Source organism: Rhynchophorus ferrugineus, unplaced genomic scaffold, assembly GCF_030347505.1.
Source record: "Rhynchophorus ferrugineus isolate W39M unplaced genomic scaffold, kcgeb_rfMv2 rfM1, whole genome shotgun sequence".
NCBI classification, from domain to species: domain Eukaryota; kingdom Metazoa; phylum Arthropoda; class Insecta; order Coleoptera; family Curculionidae; genus Rhynchophorus; species Rhynchophorus ferrugineus.
In genome coordinates this window covers 20,226,697-20,245,495 of record NW_027472580.1, presented here as the reverse complement: position 1 = coordinate 20,245,495, position 18,799 = coordinate 20,226,697, and the positions used below count along the sequence as shown (strand labels likewise).

General features: G+C 31.9%; 3 protein-coding genes across 8 annotated transcripts; 2 read left to right on the top strand and 1 right to left on the bottom strand.

Annotated features, from left to right (window-relative positions):
- Positions 1-104: 104 nt before the first annotated feature.
- LOC143205729 (ADP-ribose pyrophosphatase, mitochondrial) lies at positions 105-1,383 on the top strand. Its single transcript, XM_076418801.1, has 4 exons — positions 105-422; positions 480-708; positions 759-907; positions 959-1,383. Exons 1-4 carry the CDS (start codon positions 260-262, stop codon positions 1,243-1,245), a joined length of 828 nt encoding a protein of 275 aa, XP_076274916.1. The 5' UTR covers positions 105-259; the 3' UTR covers positions 1,246-1,383.
- A 1,174-nt stretch (positions 1,384-2,557) lies between these two features.
- MED1 (Mediator complex subunit 1) lies at positions 2,558-12,490 on the bottom strand. 5 transcript variants are annotated; one of them, XM_076418654.1, is made up of 13 exons: positions 12,314-12,490; positions 11,173-11,312; positions 10,983-11,116; positions 10,342-10,917; positions 9,965-10,196; positions 9,729-9,909; positions 9,202-9,671; positions 8,432-8,537; positions 8,189-8,378; positions 7,768-7,973; positions 5,833-7,704; positions 5,466-5,522; positions 2,558-3,603 (listed from the first exon to the last, which is right to left on the bottom strand). In XM_076418654.1, the coding sequence occupies exons 1-12, from the start codon at positions 12,330-12,332 to the stop codon at positions 5,509-5,511; spliced, it is 4,140 nt and encodes a 1,379-aa protein (XP_076274769.1). In that variant the 5' UTR covers positions 12,333-12,490; the 3' UTR covers positions 2,558-3,603; positions 5,466-5,508. The 5 variants fall into 5 exon arrangements, with proteins under 5 accessions (XP_076274769.1, XP_076274774.1, XP_076274777.1 ...); XM_076418659.1 differs by having other exon boundaries at positions 8,432-8,528; positions 12,314-12,473; XM_076418662.1 differs by lacking the exon at positions 12,314-12,490 and adding an exon at positions 11,894-12,005.
- A 237-nt stretch (positions 12,491-12,727) lies between these two features.
- Positions 12,728-18,649, top strand: RNaseZ (Ribonuclease Z). 2 transcript variants are annotated; one of them, XM_076418699.1, is made up of 15 exons: positions 12,728-12,807; positions 12,865-13,107; positions 13,164-13,350; positions 13,409-13,564; positions 13,621-13,714; positions 13,771-14,043; positions 14,110-14,254; positions 14,354-14,522; positions 14,578-14,729; positions 14,787-14,999; positions 16,663-16,825; positions 16,881-17,030; positions 17,087-17,276; positions 18,152-18,375; positions 18,442-18,649. In XM_076418699.1, exons 2-15 carry the CDS (start codon positions 12,947-12,949, stop codon positions 18,580-18,582), a joined length of 2,418 nt encoding a protein of 805 aa, XP_076274814.1. In that variant the 5' UTR covers positions 12,728-12,807; positions 12,865-12,946; the 3' UTR covers positions 18,583-18,649. The 2 variants fall into 2 exon arrangements, with proteins under 2 accessions (XP_076274814.1, XP_076274808.1); XM_076418693.1 differs by having other exon boundaries at positions 12,751-13,107.
- The last annotated feature ends 150 nt before the right edge of the window (positions 18,650-18,799 follow it).

Below are 18,799 nucleotides of genomic sequence, written 5' to 3'. Positions count from 1 at the left end.
CATCGAAGGCAAAGTTACAATTAATTCGGTTATATGTGTTGTACAATATCTCTTGTTATCTGAATTACATATGTCATCATATATCATTATAATCGAGTAATTTCGGTTACATAAATTATAAACCAATAAACTAGCCTGTTCGTGTAAATATTAAAAAATGTATCATTGCAATTGAAAAGTTATTACAAAGATTTATTTATTCATTACATATCATAATATATTTTTATGTTTCGTTCTTATTATTACACAATAAAGCAAAATGCATGTCAAATGTAGAATAATAAATTACCCACTTAGTGAAATAAAAAGAGTAGTTTTTCCGGACAAATTCGTACCTTGGTTTGTGAATATTGAAGATTATAATCCTCCTTATTACGATTCAAAATGTTTAGAGAATAAACCCTGGGCAGACCCTCCAATAGGTATAGGTTTTACCTATTGTATTTCTGTATTAAATTAAATCTGTAAATGTTTTCAAGGTCCCGGTTTTAATCCAAACTGGAATGAATTAGATGGTAACATAAATAGGAAGAGTTACATAGGTATCTATGAAATTAGGAATGGGAGACCATTAAATCCATGCGGTAGAACTGGTTTACAAGGTCGGGGACTTCTAGGGAAATGGGGACCTAATCATGCTGCAGATCCAATTGTTACGAGATGGAAAATGAATGATCATAAATCCAAAATTTTTGGAAGTTCAAATCTGTAAATTTATTTAATTTAATTGGCAGTAATGTTAAATGTTCTTTTTGAAGGCCTATATTACAATTTTGTGCGATCCAAAGAAGAGATTGTGGTCAATGGGCTTTACCAGGTGGAATGGTAGATCCAGGTGAAAAAGTGAGCGAAACACTAAAAAGAGAATTTATGGAGGAAGCTTTAAACAGTTTAGAAGCATCCAAAAGTAAAATTTTGTTACATTTATTGAATATTTTTAATCATTATTCAATTTTAGAACAAAATGAAGAAAATGAAAAATTGATAACTGATTTTTTCCTCAGAGGAACAGAAGTGTATAAAGGATATGTTGATGATCCTCGAAATACAGATAATGCTTGGATTGAAACAATAGCAATGAATTTCCATGATGAAGATTGCACTCATGTAGGAAAATTTAACTTGAAAGCTGGAGATGATGCTGGGGACGTTAGATGGTTGGATATAGATAAAGATTTAAATTTATATGCTAGTCACTCTACATTTATAGAAACAGTAGCAAGAAATTTAAAAGCCCATTGGTAATTTTTGTTATAACTACTTTTTTTATTGTTTTTTATATCACATGAAATAAATAAAAATATATTGTATATAAACATTCCCAATGGAATAAAAATAGTGGTGAAAAAATAAAAATAAATAAAGTATCAACAAAGTATAAAATATTTTATTTGCCTTTTTCAAATCTATGTTTCATGTTCAATTTCCATTTTATATTCTATATGATATCGCTATCTTCATAAACAATTTAATTTATTTCTATCCCAAACCGTATTACCAAAGATTTCATGAAACATTTTCAACAATTTTGTAAGGAACCTTTAATATTGAATATAAACCAGAAGTTATAACTTCAGCTACATAAATAGGTTTCTGTGATTTTTTAAAATCTACTACCTCTGATAGTCAATTTAGAAAACTGCTGGCTAGATTACATTTTTAAGCTTTCATTAAACAATCTATCACCTTTAAGTCATTATTAAGTCGTCAGTTTTGTTAAACTTCTTCATTTAATTACGTTATTTATACATATCATCTAAATTATTATTTTCTTTGATTTCCTTCAATTTATTATTATATTATTTATTAACATTTTAATTAATTTCTTTAAAAGTTTAATCGTATATTATCTCCAAAATTTTAATGTTATGTTTTGATAAGTTTTTCCTTTCTTTTCTGTGAAGTGGAGAGCCAAAGTTAATTCCTTAGATTTTATTTTTTCTATATAATCCTAGATAAAATTCGGGTCTAATGCATCTGACATATGTGCATGTTCATTATGCCATTTAAAATACAGCATATAATTATTTTAACAAAAAAAACAAGTATTTAAAATATTTGGCAATGGCACAGCCTCGAGCTATAGAAAAATGTGTCCGTCAAGAACATTTACAAATAAAGTAGAAAGTAAAAAATGCAACGCAAAATCGACATTGCGTTGGGGCGAAAAGACAAAAAACTAATTAATATATCACTTGGAAGATACTCAATTTCTCAAGTGGAATTACTAAAATATTTCAGAAACAGTCTGGATGGTAGGTTAAATTGAAAACATGACGTTAAACAAACACCTGAGCAGATCAGACTCAAAATTAAATAAAAATACTGGTTAGTTGGAAGATGCTCCCAACCGGGCCTAAGATCAAATAGATTGATTTATCAAAAAATCAATAGTAATCAGTAAATAACAAAGGCAAATCAGAATGTAAAAGCGGACAAAACCATATAAACTAGCATAGGATATAAGTATGAGTCCTACCTAACCTTAAGTATGATAATTTAATTTTAATTCAGAAAATACATACTCATATAAATGACAGTAAAGAAAACACAATTATTCCAAATAATTCATAATACCTTTATTTAACGTATATACAAATTTGATGTAAAAACTTATACAGTTGTTGATAACAACTTTAGAAAATCAATGTTCTAAAGCCATTGCCAATAATCATTTTTGTACTATGTAATGCACAACAAAAAGTCATTTTTTATAAATATTCTCTTAGCAACTACAGAATGGAATTGCCTATATCCTATTTATTTATTCAATAAATAGATTTGTTTATAAATATATGTTTTATACAATTATCCCTATAAAATGCTGTACATTCAATATATTGATTTATTTTGCTAAAAAAATAATTTTCGACAAGGCAGATTAAACAGGAAAGAAAGAATATAGAAAAGAACCGTTTTTGGCAAGAGAATCAAAAAGAAATGTCACATTTCTTCAATTTGGAACTTGAAAAACTTAATTATATAGAAAATAAAGTTCAATGGCAGTTTTTATTATTCCTTAAAAAGTCTGCAATAACTTAATCAAGTTAAGAAATAAGTCTTAATAACGATTTTTATGAGCCTCAAAAATTAACAAACATTTCAAGGAACAATTATTTAAGTTAACTAAATACTTAAGAGAAACCAAAATAGATGTGAAATAAAATGTACATCTCAAATCATATTTTGTGTAATTAAGGATACCATTATTTCTTAGACCCAAGTAGCATGGGTAAAATGTTATACTCTCATGGTAAGAAGAAAAAATATTTTTGAGTTAAGGACAGACGGCAATTGGGAATTATATGATTGGTCAAAAATGACTTCGAAAAGGCGCTCACTTTCCCAAAGTGACCATTCCTTCATCCATCAGATCGTCATCGCCCAGACAACTGGAACTTCGACTAGAAGCTCTCGAGTTCACTATGTGCACACTAACGGATGGCGAATGTGGAAATGTAGGCGCTTTACTGAAATCCAGAGCTTCAGTGTCGATTGTGGTGGTTGGGGCATACTTGGATGCCAAAGTGAGGCTATGTAGCGCCTCGCTCGCAGAAGGATAAGGATTGAGTGGATCGGTGGTCAGAAACATATCGTCAGTCCCTGAAAACCATAAGTCATTTGTTTTTGTTTCAAAATAATTATTATAAAATACAAGTAGAAGAGAAACATCGATCAAAATTTGACGTTTTAATTACATGCTCTTTAAGTGCACCTTTTAACAGGTCAATTGAAAGGTCTCCGGCTTGACACATAGATGGCGCTACTAGAATTTAATTCATATACATTTTAGTTAGCCCTAGCCCTCAAAAGATGCGTGTATAAATTTGACAGCTGTCCGATCATTAGTTTGTGAATTATAGCATTTTGAATGAAGCAACTTTTGTTATTTTGAAAAAATGGATAAAAAGGAATTTCGCGTGTTGATAAAATATTGCTTTTTAAAGGGAAAAATACAATTGAAGCAAAAACTTGGCTTGATGCCGAGTTTCCGGACACTGCCCCAGGAAAATCAACCATCAAGGATTGGTATGCTAAGTTTAGACGTGGTGAAATGAGCACCGAACACGGTGAACGCAGTGGACGCCCAAAAGAATTAACGTAAATTGAAATTAAATAAAATAGCAGACACTCTACAGATATCAACTGAACTTGTACATCATATCATTCACGAATATTTGGGTATGAGAAAGCTCTGTGCAAAGTGGGTGCCGCGCGAGCTCACTTTTGACCAAAAACAACGACGAGTTGAGGATTCGGAGCAGTGTTTGAAGATGATAAAGCGTAATAAACCCGAGTTTTTGCGTCGACATGTGACAATAGATGAAACATGGCTCCATCATTTCACTCTGAAGTCCAATCGACAGTCATCTGAGTGGACTGCACACGATGAACCGTGGGAAAACGTAACAGTCGACTGGTAAGGTTATGGCGTCTGTATTTTGGGTTACGCATGGAATACTTTTCATTGACTACCTTGAAAAAGGAAGAACCATCAATAGCGACTATTACATAGCGTTATTGGACCGCTTGAAGGTCGAAATCGCTGAAAAGCATTTGAAAAAAAAAAGAAAGTGCTGCTTCACCAAGACAATGTACCGTGTCACAAGTCAGTGAAAAATGGCAAAAATCCATGAACTGGGCTTTGAATTGATTCCTCATCCATCGTATTCTCCAGATCTGGCCCCCAGCGACTATTTCCTGTTCTCAGATCTCAAAAGAATGGTCGCTGGAAAGAAATTTTCGTCAAATGAAGAGGTGATCGCCGAAACTGAGGCCTATTTTGAAGCAAAGGACAAATCGTACTACAAAAATGGTATCGAAAAGTTGGAAGGTCGCTATAATCAGTATATGATCTTTGAAAGGAATTATGTTGAATAAAAAAAAATTATTTTACCAAAAAAATTGTTTTACTACGGTAGGCCGGAAACTTTTCAATTAACCTGTTGTTTGAAAATTTCACTAATGTTTAATATGAAATTTAATACATCCTTGTTTCAAATTTTAAGCTTTAACTATTTAAGACATTTCAGTCGTGATTAACTTCACTGAAGTTTCACAATATTTTCTTCTATCAGGTATGTAAAGTTTTTACCCATTTATTAATTATATTAATGAGGTATGCTAGAAGGAATATTTGCATTGTAATTAGATTAGTTAAAATCGCTGATGAATATATTTAATGAATATTCAATGAATATTAATTGAATAATATCCATCATATTACTGGTCTATTGCCCTCACATCCATGAAGTCATGTTTCAAAATTGTAAATGTTCTATAACAATTCATGAACTGGCGATATAACTCAAGTACTTAAAATATAATCATATTCACGAATCTCACAGATATACTACTAACACTAAATATATTTTAATAAAAATCAACATAAAAAGTATACAATGCATATGTTAGTCCAGCCTATTACTTTGTGTTAGTTAACAGAAGTTATTGGTTATACTTACGCTTATTTATCACATAAAAAATTCACATTTGGCAACAAGAGTTTCAATTTGAGGTCCCTGCAAAAAACAAGATTAAAAACTAAAAAATAAAAAAAAACTTTAAGCTTTTATGTATCTCTTTTTTACATAGGCATTGTATACATACCAGAAAATCAAAATAGCAACAATAATATATTTTATAATTATAAGTTTTTGTTAAATAAGATTTAATTAAAATAAGGATTTTAGGGTCATGTACATGCAAACCACTGTGTAATGAAGAATTTCGTGCAAAATTCTTCATTACTTCAATGAAAGGAGAGGTATTTAACATATAACTAAACAATGTTTGGACGACAAATAGAAAAATATATGTCATGTAACTTACCGGAAATATTCTGGGAAACATCTTTTTTCTTATCGTCGGAATCATCGTTTTTTGCGCCACCAACAAGAACATTTGTCATATTATTCCTTAATTTCTGATCTAACGAATTAATAGGTGGAATACTGAGTGGATACTTAATATCATTCTTCACCATCATATCGAAAATCTTGGTATCAACTGTACTCCTATTCATATTATTAAGTTCGTTCTTTCGCTTTTCTGATAACTTAGGAATTTGGAAGTTTTTGTCCAGTGTCTTCATCATACCTTCCATCATTAAATTTGAGGTGTAAGGATCAATTTTCGACTGCAACTTGTATATGTTATCTGAATCGTTTTGAGTTGGGCTCGCTTTTCCTCGTTCTTTCAGCGAGGAGAAGATGGATTTATCTGAAGAGCTTTTGTTTGGCTTCATCCTATCTTTACTACGACTCAGGTCCGCGGCTGTTGAACCCAATTTCGGTGATGTTGTCGGTTTGGATATTGTCTTTTGTAGACCAGCCGTGCTGGGAACTTTGGAACTGTTACTACTTGAAGGTTTATTTGAACTTTTAAAATTTGTTGGGGCATATGCCACTGTACTGCTGCTGTTGGGAATATTAGATGTACTACTGCTTTTTTGGAGCTGTTGTGGCTTTTTGGATGCGGGGCCACTATTGACACCAGGTTTAAGTCCCGTGTGGATTTTCGGTGAACCCGTAGCGGTGAGACCACTTTTAATAACACCACTAGCACTCAAACCGCCACTTGCACTTAATCCACCACTGCTACTACTACTACTAGACGAACTAGATTTATTCTCCTTAGTTCTAGGTTTGTTGATTGTCAGCTTCATACCGTCGGAACTAGTCTTAACCATGTACTCGGAATTTTTTTCACCCGTCATTTTACCGCTAGTTTTACTGTCTTTATTTGGCACTTTACTACTAGGTTTAGAACTTAAATCTGTTGGAATATCACTATGTTGGGCGTTCACTTTTATATTTAGCTTATCAACGATAGCGGACAACGAACCCTTTCTGTTTCTTAACTGGTTTTGATTAGCTTTTGAATCCGCGCTCGGCGAAGGAAGACCGTCAGATGTCACGCTCTCGTTACAGATGTTAAGATCGAGAGGTTTCACTTTTAACGACGACGATGACTTACTTTTCGAACTTCCAACACCAAACAAACTTCGATTTTTGTCCTTGTCCCTTGAACTATCCTTACTTTTACTTTTTTCACTGGAACTTTTACTAGAAGGCGAACTGGCGGCACTCTTTAAGGTTGACATGCTCGGTTTACCGCTACCGGAAGGACTGGCTCCATGATGCTTAGGACTAGAAATTCCGGATAAACCATGTTTAGGACTTGAAGGAATGTGAGCGGGCGAATTCTTAGGACTAGGGCTGTGATGGGATGAACTACTGGACTTGTTAGTCTTTATTAAGCTTGGACTTAACTTTCCTGAGAGACTAACTGGACGGCCGGAAGTGGGGGAAGGACTAAATTTACGCATCATATTCGGCGACGTTGGCATAGAACCAGGCGGTGGACTTTCAGCAGGTTTTATACTAACTGAAACTGGTTTACTTAATGGATCTTGCTTAGGTGGCACTTTATCAGGCGGGCCCATTGGACTTTCATCCCTTTTCCGCTTCCTCTTCCGCTCCTTATCCTCTCTATTACTTCTGCTGCTTTTTTTCTCCTTTTTCTCTTCACTGACTTTGGAGGTAGTTGTTATAGGTGTTATTGTGATAGAACTTGGAATTAGAGATGTAACAGGCTGAGTAATTGGAATAATCTCAATACCGGGCCGCTTTTCAGGAATATTTCCTCCAAATCCTGGTGATGTCGATGACGTTATAGGCGTAATACTTACATTAGGTGGCACTAGAACAGTGATAATCACATTTATATTCCTAATAAATATTTTTCAGGTTTTAGAAAACTTACCCATACTTTTCTCACTTAAGTCAGATATAACACTTGAACTGCTACTGGGTGAAGGTACTTGTGGATTTTTTCGTATAGGAACACTAGACAAAATTTCCTCCATATCGACCGTTTCCGGCTGCCCCGAAAATTCCCCTGCAGTCTTATCAAGTGTTCCCAGATAATCTGAGGAATCCATATTTGATAGCTCCAAATCTGACTGGGACCTATCAGGTTGAAAGTAATTATAATTGCTACATATGCTTTAACGAAGACATAACAATGACCCGTGTATATTTCATTAAATTAATTTTTACTGATATTAGAATTAGAAATAGTAATCAGCTGGTAGCATTTTCCACAAGGCCAAGAGATTGAATAATAGAGTAATTTTCCAAACCCAAATTTAAAACAAAACAAGAAAAAAAGAAGGATAATTTACCCAGAATTTGGTGTAGCTATTTCTGTTTCTTGTGATATCGGGGTGCTTCTCGAAGTCGAATCACAACTAGATGTTTCAATCAGTTCCGAATCCTCATTTGTTCCTCCCACCTTCCGCTTGCCACTCTTCCATAGTTCATCAGTGGCTTTGCGTTTCTGCCTTTTGGCGGATGTTGATTTTTCCGATGTTCCTAAAACATGTACAATGATGGAAAGAGAGTTAAGAACGCCAACAGGCTGGTACCTGATAAAATATTACTGAGTTCGTTATTGGTTAGCACCCCATCGGAAGGTGGGAAGTTTTGAAAATTTGAAGCCATCATGGTTTCATAACACATACCCTGTGGATCCTAATAAATTATTAGAAATGGAAACATAATAAACATGTAAAACCAATCCCTTAATCCCAAAACACACCCCATATGATTTTAATTTCAAAGAAAAGAAAACAAACAAAAATATGTTTTAAACAGAGTTGGTGCTTATTTAATGTAATTGTTACGTCTGTATATGGTTTTTGTATTAGTTTTTATTCATAAGACATAACTGCACAAAAAACACAAAATTAGCATAGCACATATTGTACTGGAAAGTACAAGTATTTGTAGAAACCTTGTGGTTTAACAGTTCATAAAATAATTTTGATGGCACATAAAATGATAAATAATGATTATTTATGTTTTATATTCACTCTTATAAATGTAACAAAAAAGAATTATAAATAGATCTGTGGTTAATATAACAAAAAGTAATGGTCAGAATAAAATATAAAAATGTGCTTCTGGTAGATGTTTGTAAAAAAATATCAAAATGAATAAATTATACGAGATAAAATGATCAAATATTGCAATTATAGGCAAGGTTTCTAAATAAAAATATACCAGAAAAATGAAAATATAATTTGAAAGTAATGTGATTTCAAAGTATGTATTTTCCTTTTATTGATAAATAGTTACACAAAATGTTTTAATACACTTATTTAAAATTGTGAGTACAAGTAATGAATTAACATACCTGCAACATAATATTATGATGTCCTGATTGTCCTTGCCCCTGTAAATTGCCCGGTTCCTGCTTAATTTTCTCTTGTAGCCCCCCGTATTCCGACAGGCCAGTGCCTGTCCCGGCGCCGGGGCCTTTATGACCACCAGGATCGACGGAACCGAGGGGCAAACTAAAATTTTCATGCCCAGAATACAAGTTGCGCCTGGTCGCTTGCTTCTCCCACATCTTAATGACGGCGCGTAGAGTTACTGGTATAGAGAAGCTCTTATTCAAAACCTTTGTAGCTAATTCTGAAATGACATCTGGAGCATTCACAGGAGGGGGCGTTCCTGGATTTTGGATTCTACAGACCAGATTTGATATATCTGATAAATCTATGTCTGCAGTTGCCATACACTCCTCTAGCGGATGTTCTAAAGAAATTGATATTTGTGTTGATGATAGAGCACTGACTTCAAACATAGTCATATTGTCAAAACCTAAAATTATTTAACATATTAAAAATTTTAACAATTTAATAGTACAAACTAACTTACTTTGGCGACTATTAGGCCGAACACAACTTCCGATTATAGTGTTAAACAATGCCTGTTCCCTTAAAATTATTAAAATTTTTGCAACTTGAGCAGGATGAGTGAATGGAATACTGGACAACAAAATACCATTCATATTTTTATTTTCGGTCATACAATAACAATGAGTTTGATCAGGTAAAGTCTGCAATTTTCAAGAAAAATTAATATGTCACCATTAATTATATATAACTACTTACAACAAATAACCCTTTATTATTGTTCAAGCTCATCTTGCCCTCACTAGTATGATTAACGATAAGATTTAACAGAGGCTTTGGTGCATTATTGTCTGATTCAGATAACTGTTGTATTTGTTGAATTTTTCGTAACAATGAATAACAAATAGGCATTGGTTTATTAAGCTTCAATGCAAAACAGGCTGGAACAATAGAGCTATTCTGGCTTGTAAGAGGAGTATATGTTGGAGACCTGAAATGATAAAAATATATATACATAAAATAACTTGAAAATATATAATAGTTTATAAAGTGTTTTTCCGTACTTAACATGATAGTTTCAATGATCAATTAAATAAAATAAATAAATAAAATGTAAAACATAATTATAGACATACGTTTTTCCATTTAATCCCCTATTGATTGTAGTTAGAGTAGATGTTTGTAACTTATGAGCAGTAGAACCTTCCATACACACTGTTACACTATAACCCAAACTTTTATTTACTATGCTTTCTATACTAATGGCATCCAATTCATTTTTTTCTATATTAAGTAAATCATAAGGTGAAACAAAATAAGTGAGTTTCATGGGATGTCCACCTCTTCTTTTCTCTAATACACCAACTAGTGATTTATGTATTATATTAAATGGTTCTTTTATAAAATTGTTTAATTGTGCCAAAGTACTTAAATCACTTTCTAAACATTCTAAAGCTGTAAATGCTTTGTACTTAATCTTTTTTTCAGCATTTAGTTGATATATAGAAACAAATCCTTCAAGTTGTGCTGTAAAATCAGCAAAATCCCCTCTTGAAAGACAATTCACTAATTCTACACAACTTTGTTGTTCCACTTTGCCTTCATGATGAATCTTTACATCCTTAACAGCACCAGTAGCTTCAAGTATAATTTCTAAGTAGAACATGTCTGAATGAATAAAAACCCCGGATGACTCAACTACAAAACGCAACCTAAAATATAAATAATAAAATAAATATTTATATTATTTTTACAAAAGTAATAACTTTAATCTTACCCAAGTTGCCTTGTAAGACTTTCCAACCTTTCTATCATACTTTGTAAACCTGTAACTTTTATAACATGTTGTAAAGTATCTAAACATTTTTGGTGTTGTGTTTTTTCCACACTATCTAATGCATAACGTTTTTCCTAAAGCAAAATTATTTTTTAACTAATTATAAAGAGTAAAATTAAAATAACCATACCAATAAAGTCATTCTAACATTTTTGGAAATCTCTGGTAGAGACTTGAATTGTGCTGCCTTAGATCTTAATTTTTCCATCAATATTTCTAGCTGCCAGTCCTTGGCTTTATCTTTACCTGAGACTGGCATTGCTGATACACCTGAAAGTTTAACATTGATTTTATTAAATATAATAAAATATTAAATAAATGAAAAAGTAATCCACATCCTTGTTTTTTATGAAAATCATCAAAATTATTTCAAGGAATTTTATAAATTAATGTTAGTAACTTTTTAACATTCTAAAAAGTGATGAAATTTCAGAATAATAAAAAGAAGTAAACCAACTAAATAAAAGATCAATTCTACTTTAATCTCTTCTAGAATTTCTAAAAAAATGCCATATTTTATCATGATTTAATCAAATACCTTTTAATTTAACCAAAACACCATGAGCATTTTCAGTAGGATCTTTTGTCCAGACATCTAAAGTTATAATGTACTTATATTTTACTTCACATAACAATTTGATCAGTATTAAAAATGCCATTCGGAGGCTTTGCTACTTAATCCACAGTAATTACATGCATTGTTTTGTATTCTCAGCAAATTGATGTACCCAATTTTAGGACACAGTAAAGAATTATTATTAAAAATGATTGAGAAGATATTATCACATTTGGTTCTTATAACAATATGTACTTTATCTTTCATATTTTCATTACAACCACAGAAAACAGACCCAAAAACTAGTTGTATTAACAATCACCCTATCTTCACAAATTGCATTTTGATATAAGGAGCTTCTCTTATATGGAACTGACTATTGAATTTGCAAAGTAAACTTGAATGATTAATGACATCATTTTCAACCTGAAAAATATATAAAAATTATTCCCTAAACAAGATAAACAAATAATTAGAGACAATAGAATAATCCTGAATGATATAGTTATGATATATTATACAAACTATTTATATTTGAAATGTTACATTAAAAAATGTTTTAATGAACATTGAAGTTTACTTCAGTAAAATACAATTTAAAAATATGGATTACTTATTCACGCACCTAATACTAGTGATCTGACAAAACTTTCTAGCAAAATGAGTTCAAGAAAATGTCAAGAGTCACAAAGTATATAAATCCAAATACACTTACTGTTTTGAATCTTATTCATCTTATCTAATACATTTATGTTTTTATCAAATCGAAAATAACGTCATTTTAGTCTATGTGTTATACAAATTAAAAATTAAAATGCTTTATAAAATACGGAGCATCAAACAAAAAGTACATATCGGAAACGTTGACATTTCGATTTGACGTTTCGACACTGGCCTTTATTATCCAGAATTGCCAATTACATCCCATAAAGGTGCATATTAATTTTATCACTAAATTTTATTATAGGCTAAAATTTAAATTACGCATTTATAATTGGAACTAGCTACAGTTTATATTTTAGTGCAAAGTACTTTTTCAACAATATTAAAATTGTAATACGATTCAAAATTATACCACAGATTTATATTTTGAATTAGTAAACATCTGGTTTCAAGGTTACATATGTCACTGTCAGTTTTTAAACCACATTTATTTAAAATTACGTTTGATGTATATCGAACGCAATTAATAATAATTTATTTTTATAAGTATAAGGATAACGTTTAATACTCGATGTATGTGTTGCCACAATACCCTCGTTTTAGATTTTTAGTCATATATTCCATAAGATTTTATACAAATAAAGGAGTTAAAATTAATTCTAACCTATTATCAATTTTAAAAGAAATGCCAAAAGAACCGAAACACATTTTAGAAGCTCAACGGCAAAGAATTAAAATTAAACAAAAAAGTTCCAAATATGTCCCTGGTAAAGTTTGCTTACAAATATTGGGAACTGGTGCTAAAGGATCACCACGAGCTGTTTATTTGTTTTCTGACCAAAGTAGGTAGGGTATATTAAAAATGTTATAAGAGGTAAAGCTTAAAGTGTAAATTGTTTAAGATATTTATTTAATTGTGGAGAAGGCACTCAGAGATTAGCTCATGAGCACAAAATAAAATTAGCAAAATTAGAACATATTTTTCTGACACAGACCACTTGGAAAAATGTAGGTGGTCTTCCAGGAACTGCTTTGACAATTCAGGATGTTGGTGTTCCTAAAATTACATTACATGGACCACCAGGATTAGTAATTTAACATTTTGTAATATATTTGTATATATATCTATAATTAATGTTACTTTTAGAATGAATTGTTTTCTGCAACTCGTAGATTTGTTGTTTTAAGGGATTTAAAAATTGAAATCGCAGAATGCACAGAAAATAATATTTTTGAAGATAATGTGGTTAGTATAAAATATGTTCCTATAATAGGCAAACCGAAGAACTTCACTTTGGAGCAGGTTCGTAGTTTCTTCATTTTATAAACAATAAGATAATGTTTTCTTAATTACTCTAGATAGAAAATAGCTCTAGTAATGAGAACATGGACAAAGCATTTTCATCAAGTAATAATAATGATACAGATGATACTGATTATTATGCACATGAATGTAAGTTATCAAAAATTATTGTCACATGATTTTACTGATGTATTCATAATTTATAGGTAAAGGTGGTGTTGAGAACATTAGATCTGTCTCACCTACTATTCAACATCTTCTCCAAGATAATAAAGAAAGGGGTATTGCAATGTCTTATATATGCCGTTTAAAACATCGTCCTGGGGCTTTAAATTTAGATAAATGTGTGTTTAAAGGTGTTCCTCCAGGTCCACTATTAGGCAAACTGAAGAATGGAGAAGACATAACATTGCCTAATGGAAATGTTGTTAGGTCCAGTGAAGTATGTGATCCAGATGATCCTGGACCTGTCTTTTTAGGTATTTACAATTGTATTCATTGTATTCATTAACTGTTCAATGCTTTTGAATCTAATTAAATTTTAGTTATTGATTGTCCTTCAGAACAATATTTGGATACTTTAATTAATAATGCAGAAATTAAGAAACATCAGAAGTTTGCTGGAAATGATAATGATGTAACTTGTGTAGTAGTTCATTTTACACCAACTGAAATCTTAAAATTGCCAAAGTAAGTCTGAATTTTTAAGAATGTTAAGGGTCCTGTTATTTCTCAGCATTATTGTATTGAATCTCTTAAATATAACATAATGTTACAAATCATCTCTAGATACCAAAGATGGATGGATGACTTTATACTTAGTACTGAGCATATATTGGTTAATGAAGCAAACCTATGTCTGGGTAGTATAGCTGTTCATAGGATTCAATATAAATTAAATATGTTGTCGCCAAACTTATTTCCACTTTTGAATGACCAAGGCATGGTGATTGAAGGTGTAAGGGTTAGTTACATTATTGAATAAATAATGAACTGATAATTGTTTTCTCTAGAATTCAGATATTTTACTTAATAAAAGACCAAAATGTGACAGTGTCAATACCATAAAATCTGAGAATGGAAACATAGAATCAAATAATCTCTTAAGGAAGGACATTGGCACCCTATGTAAATATCATTTACGACCAAAAAAAGGTTTTGACGAGTAAATATTCAAGAAAAATAACACCAATAGGATTTTGTAACTCACATTTATTTCTAGCTATTCCCAAGTGCGATTAGATCCACAAGAATATATCAATGAAACAATGGTGCTGCCAGATTTTCCTGCTGCTTTAAATGAATTAAAAGAGAAGATTAGGAACACGCAAATGAATTTAACAATTAGAAATTATCCAAAAATATTATTTTTAGGTACAGGATCTTGTATACCTAATAAAACCAGAAATACTAGCGGAATCCTTTTACAAACTAGGTAACTAATGTATATCATATACCGAATATTTCGCCACTATAATGTCAATATCTGATGCTGGCTTCATGTTTGATGATTTTACCACGAACATTTTATACATTGTTTATCGTTTTCAGGGTGGTCATAATTACCAAGTTATCTTATAATTGAATTACTGTTTTCTTCTAAGGAAATTGACTCGCTTTGTGAGCTATGATCGGTTTGCGAGAGCGGTCCGGTAAGTACTTAACCTCACCGCCCGATGACACCACTTTCGCAAGAGAAATTTACTGTCGTATAACACATTTTTGTAACCGCTACTGTCGAAATTCAGCCGAATCGAATTTTGTTTTGACTGCGTGTTCACGGATTTTATAAAAATGGAAAAAGAGCAATATGTGTCGATATCTTGTGTTTAGACGGGAACTAGCGATGCGAAATCAAAGAGCGCTTGAATGCTGTGTACGGTGACTTTTCTACTTCGATGGCGACCGTCAAAAACTTCAATGTGGTCATACGCCGGTTTTTGGTGAGCTCGAAAACGGTTACCACGAATTTACAAAAATCCATGATCTCGTTTTGGCACACCGCCAATTGAAAGTATGCGAGATAGCTGAGACAGTAGGCATCTCAAAAGACAGTGTAGGTAATGTCCTGCATGCAATTTTGGCATGAGAAAGCTATCGGCGCGATGGCTGCTGCGATTGTACATTTCAGACAACAAGCGCAATCCGAAGGAGTTTCTGCTTTGTCGCGACCGTCGACGAAACGTGGATCCACCGGTACACACAGTTGAAACAATGAAACACGACCGGAGAGATAATGGCAACCGTTTTCTGGAATTCACAAGGTGTGATCAAACTCGACTACCTGGAAAAGGGCAACACGGTCACTGTACTATGCCGAGTTTTTGGACCGATTTGACGCCGAATTGCGGATTTAGCGAAGAAAAAGTGCTTTTCCGCCATGACAACGCACCGACTCACACCACCTTACTCGCCACGCCCAAATTGATCGAATTGAGCTACCAACTACTGCTCCATCCACTGTATTCTCCAGATTTGGCGCCATTCGACTTCTTTTTGTTCCCTAACTTGAAAAAGTCACTCGCCAGGCAGAGTTTTGAGTTGAATGAGGAGGTCATTACATCCGAGAAAACGTAGTTTTCTGACGGGCTAAAAGAAGTTGGAGCAGTCAAGTGTATCGAGCTAAAAGGAAACTATAATGAGAAATAAATCGCCACTTTACGAAAGTTTTCGTTTTTCTTTTGTAGGCCAAGTACTTATCGGACCACCCACGTAAGCCTAGTGTACAATTATACGCATTGAAAGGGTGATATTTTTTAAAGCATGTTATGTTTATTGAATATTACTATAGTCAATTTTTTTCTGCATTTTAAGTTATTACATTTTTTTGTAATACATACTTCTAAATCCTGTTGATCAACGTTAAAATTATTTAATCGAGGTTCATCCTCATCCCCCTTACATGGGATGTATTTCTGGATAGAATCCCGGACAGGATTCATCGCTATATTTCGTGTACATATCAGATGCATTATAATAATTGATTTTCGTCTGAAATAGCAGCCCGAACATAATGGACGATTATGACAAAATTTCGATCAAAATGTTCAACATGAAAATCGTTCATTCAGGCAATATATATGTATTTTTATTTCCAGTGAAACCCAGAATATTGTTTTGGATTGTGGCGAAGGCACGTATGGTCAAATAATAAGATTTTATGGACTTGACGAAAGTGATAAAGTTTTATCAAATATTGACGCAATTTATATATCTCATTTACACGCTGATCACCATATAGGTCTCATTGGATTACTGCAGGTAATTAAATTGTTCAATAAAATAATATACAACTTAATATAATGTACTGTAACAGGGCAGAAAGAGAGCGCGACAATATTTGAACCTACCAAATAAGGCTGTATATTTATTTGCTCCCAGACAAATTTTAGGTTGGTTAAATTTCTATGACCAATGTTTTGAAGATATAAAGGAAGAATTTATCTTAATACCCAATGGTGATCTTGTATGTATAATAAAAAAAATTCTACATATAAGTAAAAATAAAATACTTTTGCACAGATTTTACACAGAGAATCTTATCCAAAAGATGACAAAAAGGACTTATTAGGGCAGCTGAATTTAAATGATTTTAAGACATGTCAGGTGAAGCATTGTCCCAATGCCTTCGGTGTTGCTCTAGTTCTTGAAAATGGTTGTAAAATTACATACTCAGGAGACACAATGCCTACTGAAAATTTAATAGAATTAGGTAAGATTATAGGGGTTTAAAATTTCAAAAAATTAGTGAATATGTGTTTGTAATACTCCAATATTTATTTTGAATGTAATGTACAAATGTTATGCAATGAAAAATGTTATTTTGTTTAATATCTGTGAAATTTTATGCTACTAAAACTTTGATAAGGATGAAACAAGGGTGTAATGATATTTTAATTACAATACAGTTTAATTACTTCTGACTGAAATTATAAAAAGTAGTTTTTTAAAATTACATCTTCAAATATCTTCATCATTGTATAATTCGAATTTAAATATTCTTGATGTTGGCGTTTTTCTTTTTCTTGCTATGATCCATCCCCATATTTGTATCTTTATAATTGTTTCTTAATAATCTGCTATTTTATTTGTTTATCCTTTTTTTCCCTAATTTATAATCCACAATTCACTTTTGTTCTTTATTCATTTTCTGTCACTTTTGTTGGTTCTGGTACAGTTGTTAATATCTTCCTTTGTACAATCTTAGTTTTTCATCAACTTTTTTTGTCATTGTTTCTACACTTTACAGTATCATTAGTTTTATTAGAGTTTTTCAATATATACGTAGATAGTTATTTTTCAACAATCTTGTACGAGTAGATTGTTTTACTACACTGTCAATATAATATGTGAGAAAAAAACGATAGATAGTTGATAAAATGTCAGTTTTAATAGTGCAGTCAGGGAGGATGGATTCTTTGATCATCAAGAGTAGGCAAAGAACAGTATGGACAATATGTATAATGAGTATCTAAAATATTCTATTCTTGATTTAAAAATCGAGATTTGGAAAGTGTATGTAACTGTTTATATAACAGCTTTCTCGGAAATATTTGTAATCGAGTACTTTTTACGATTATTTTTTAGGAAAATTATCTGATGTCTTGATACATGAAGCAACGATGGAAGATGATTTGGCCAGAGAAGCCATAATTAAGATGCACTCAACCACATCTCAAGCAATCAAGGTTGGAAACGATATGGGAGCAAAATATATCATATTAACACATTTTAGCCAGAGATATGCTAAATTGCCTAGGTTTAACGAAAACTTCGCTGAAAATGTAGGAATTGCTTTTGATAATATGTTGGTAAGATGTTTCTATTATTTATTATGAAATACAATTAAACTAATATAATTATGGCCCTAATTGTAGGTGAAAGTAGATGAGTTGCCACTCGTACCATTGTTATATCCAGCACTTAAAATAATGTTTGCGGAACATTATGAAGAAATGGAACAGAAGGCCGTCAAAAGACAATTAAAATCGGAAATACTCGCAGCCCAACAGAGTTAAAGTATTATACAATATATATGTTAACAAGATGTATAATATTTATTACAAATAAAATGTTTTAAATGTACATATTTATTCTATTTATTTAAATACCTATTTAAATCACTATACAGTTAGTTTCAGAATTTTAATAACTAATTTTTAGAAATCGTATAAATTAGAACCAATGAAAATTCTTGGTCGTTAAAATAGATTCCCACCATTTCCCCCACTCCGT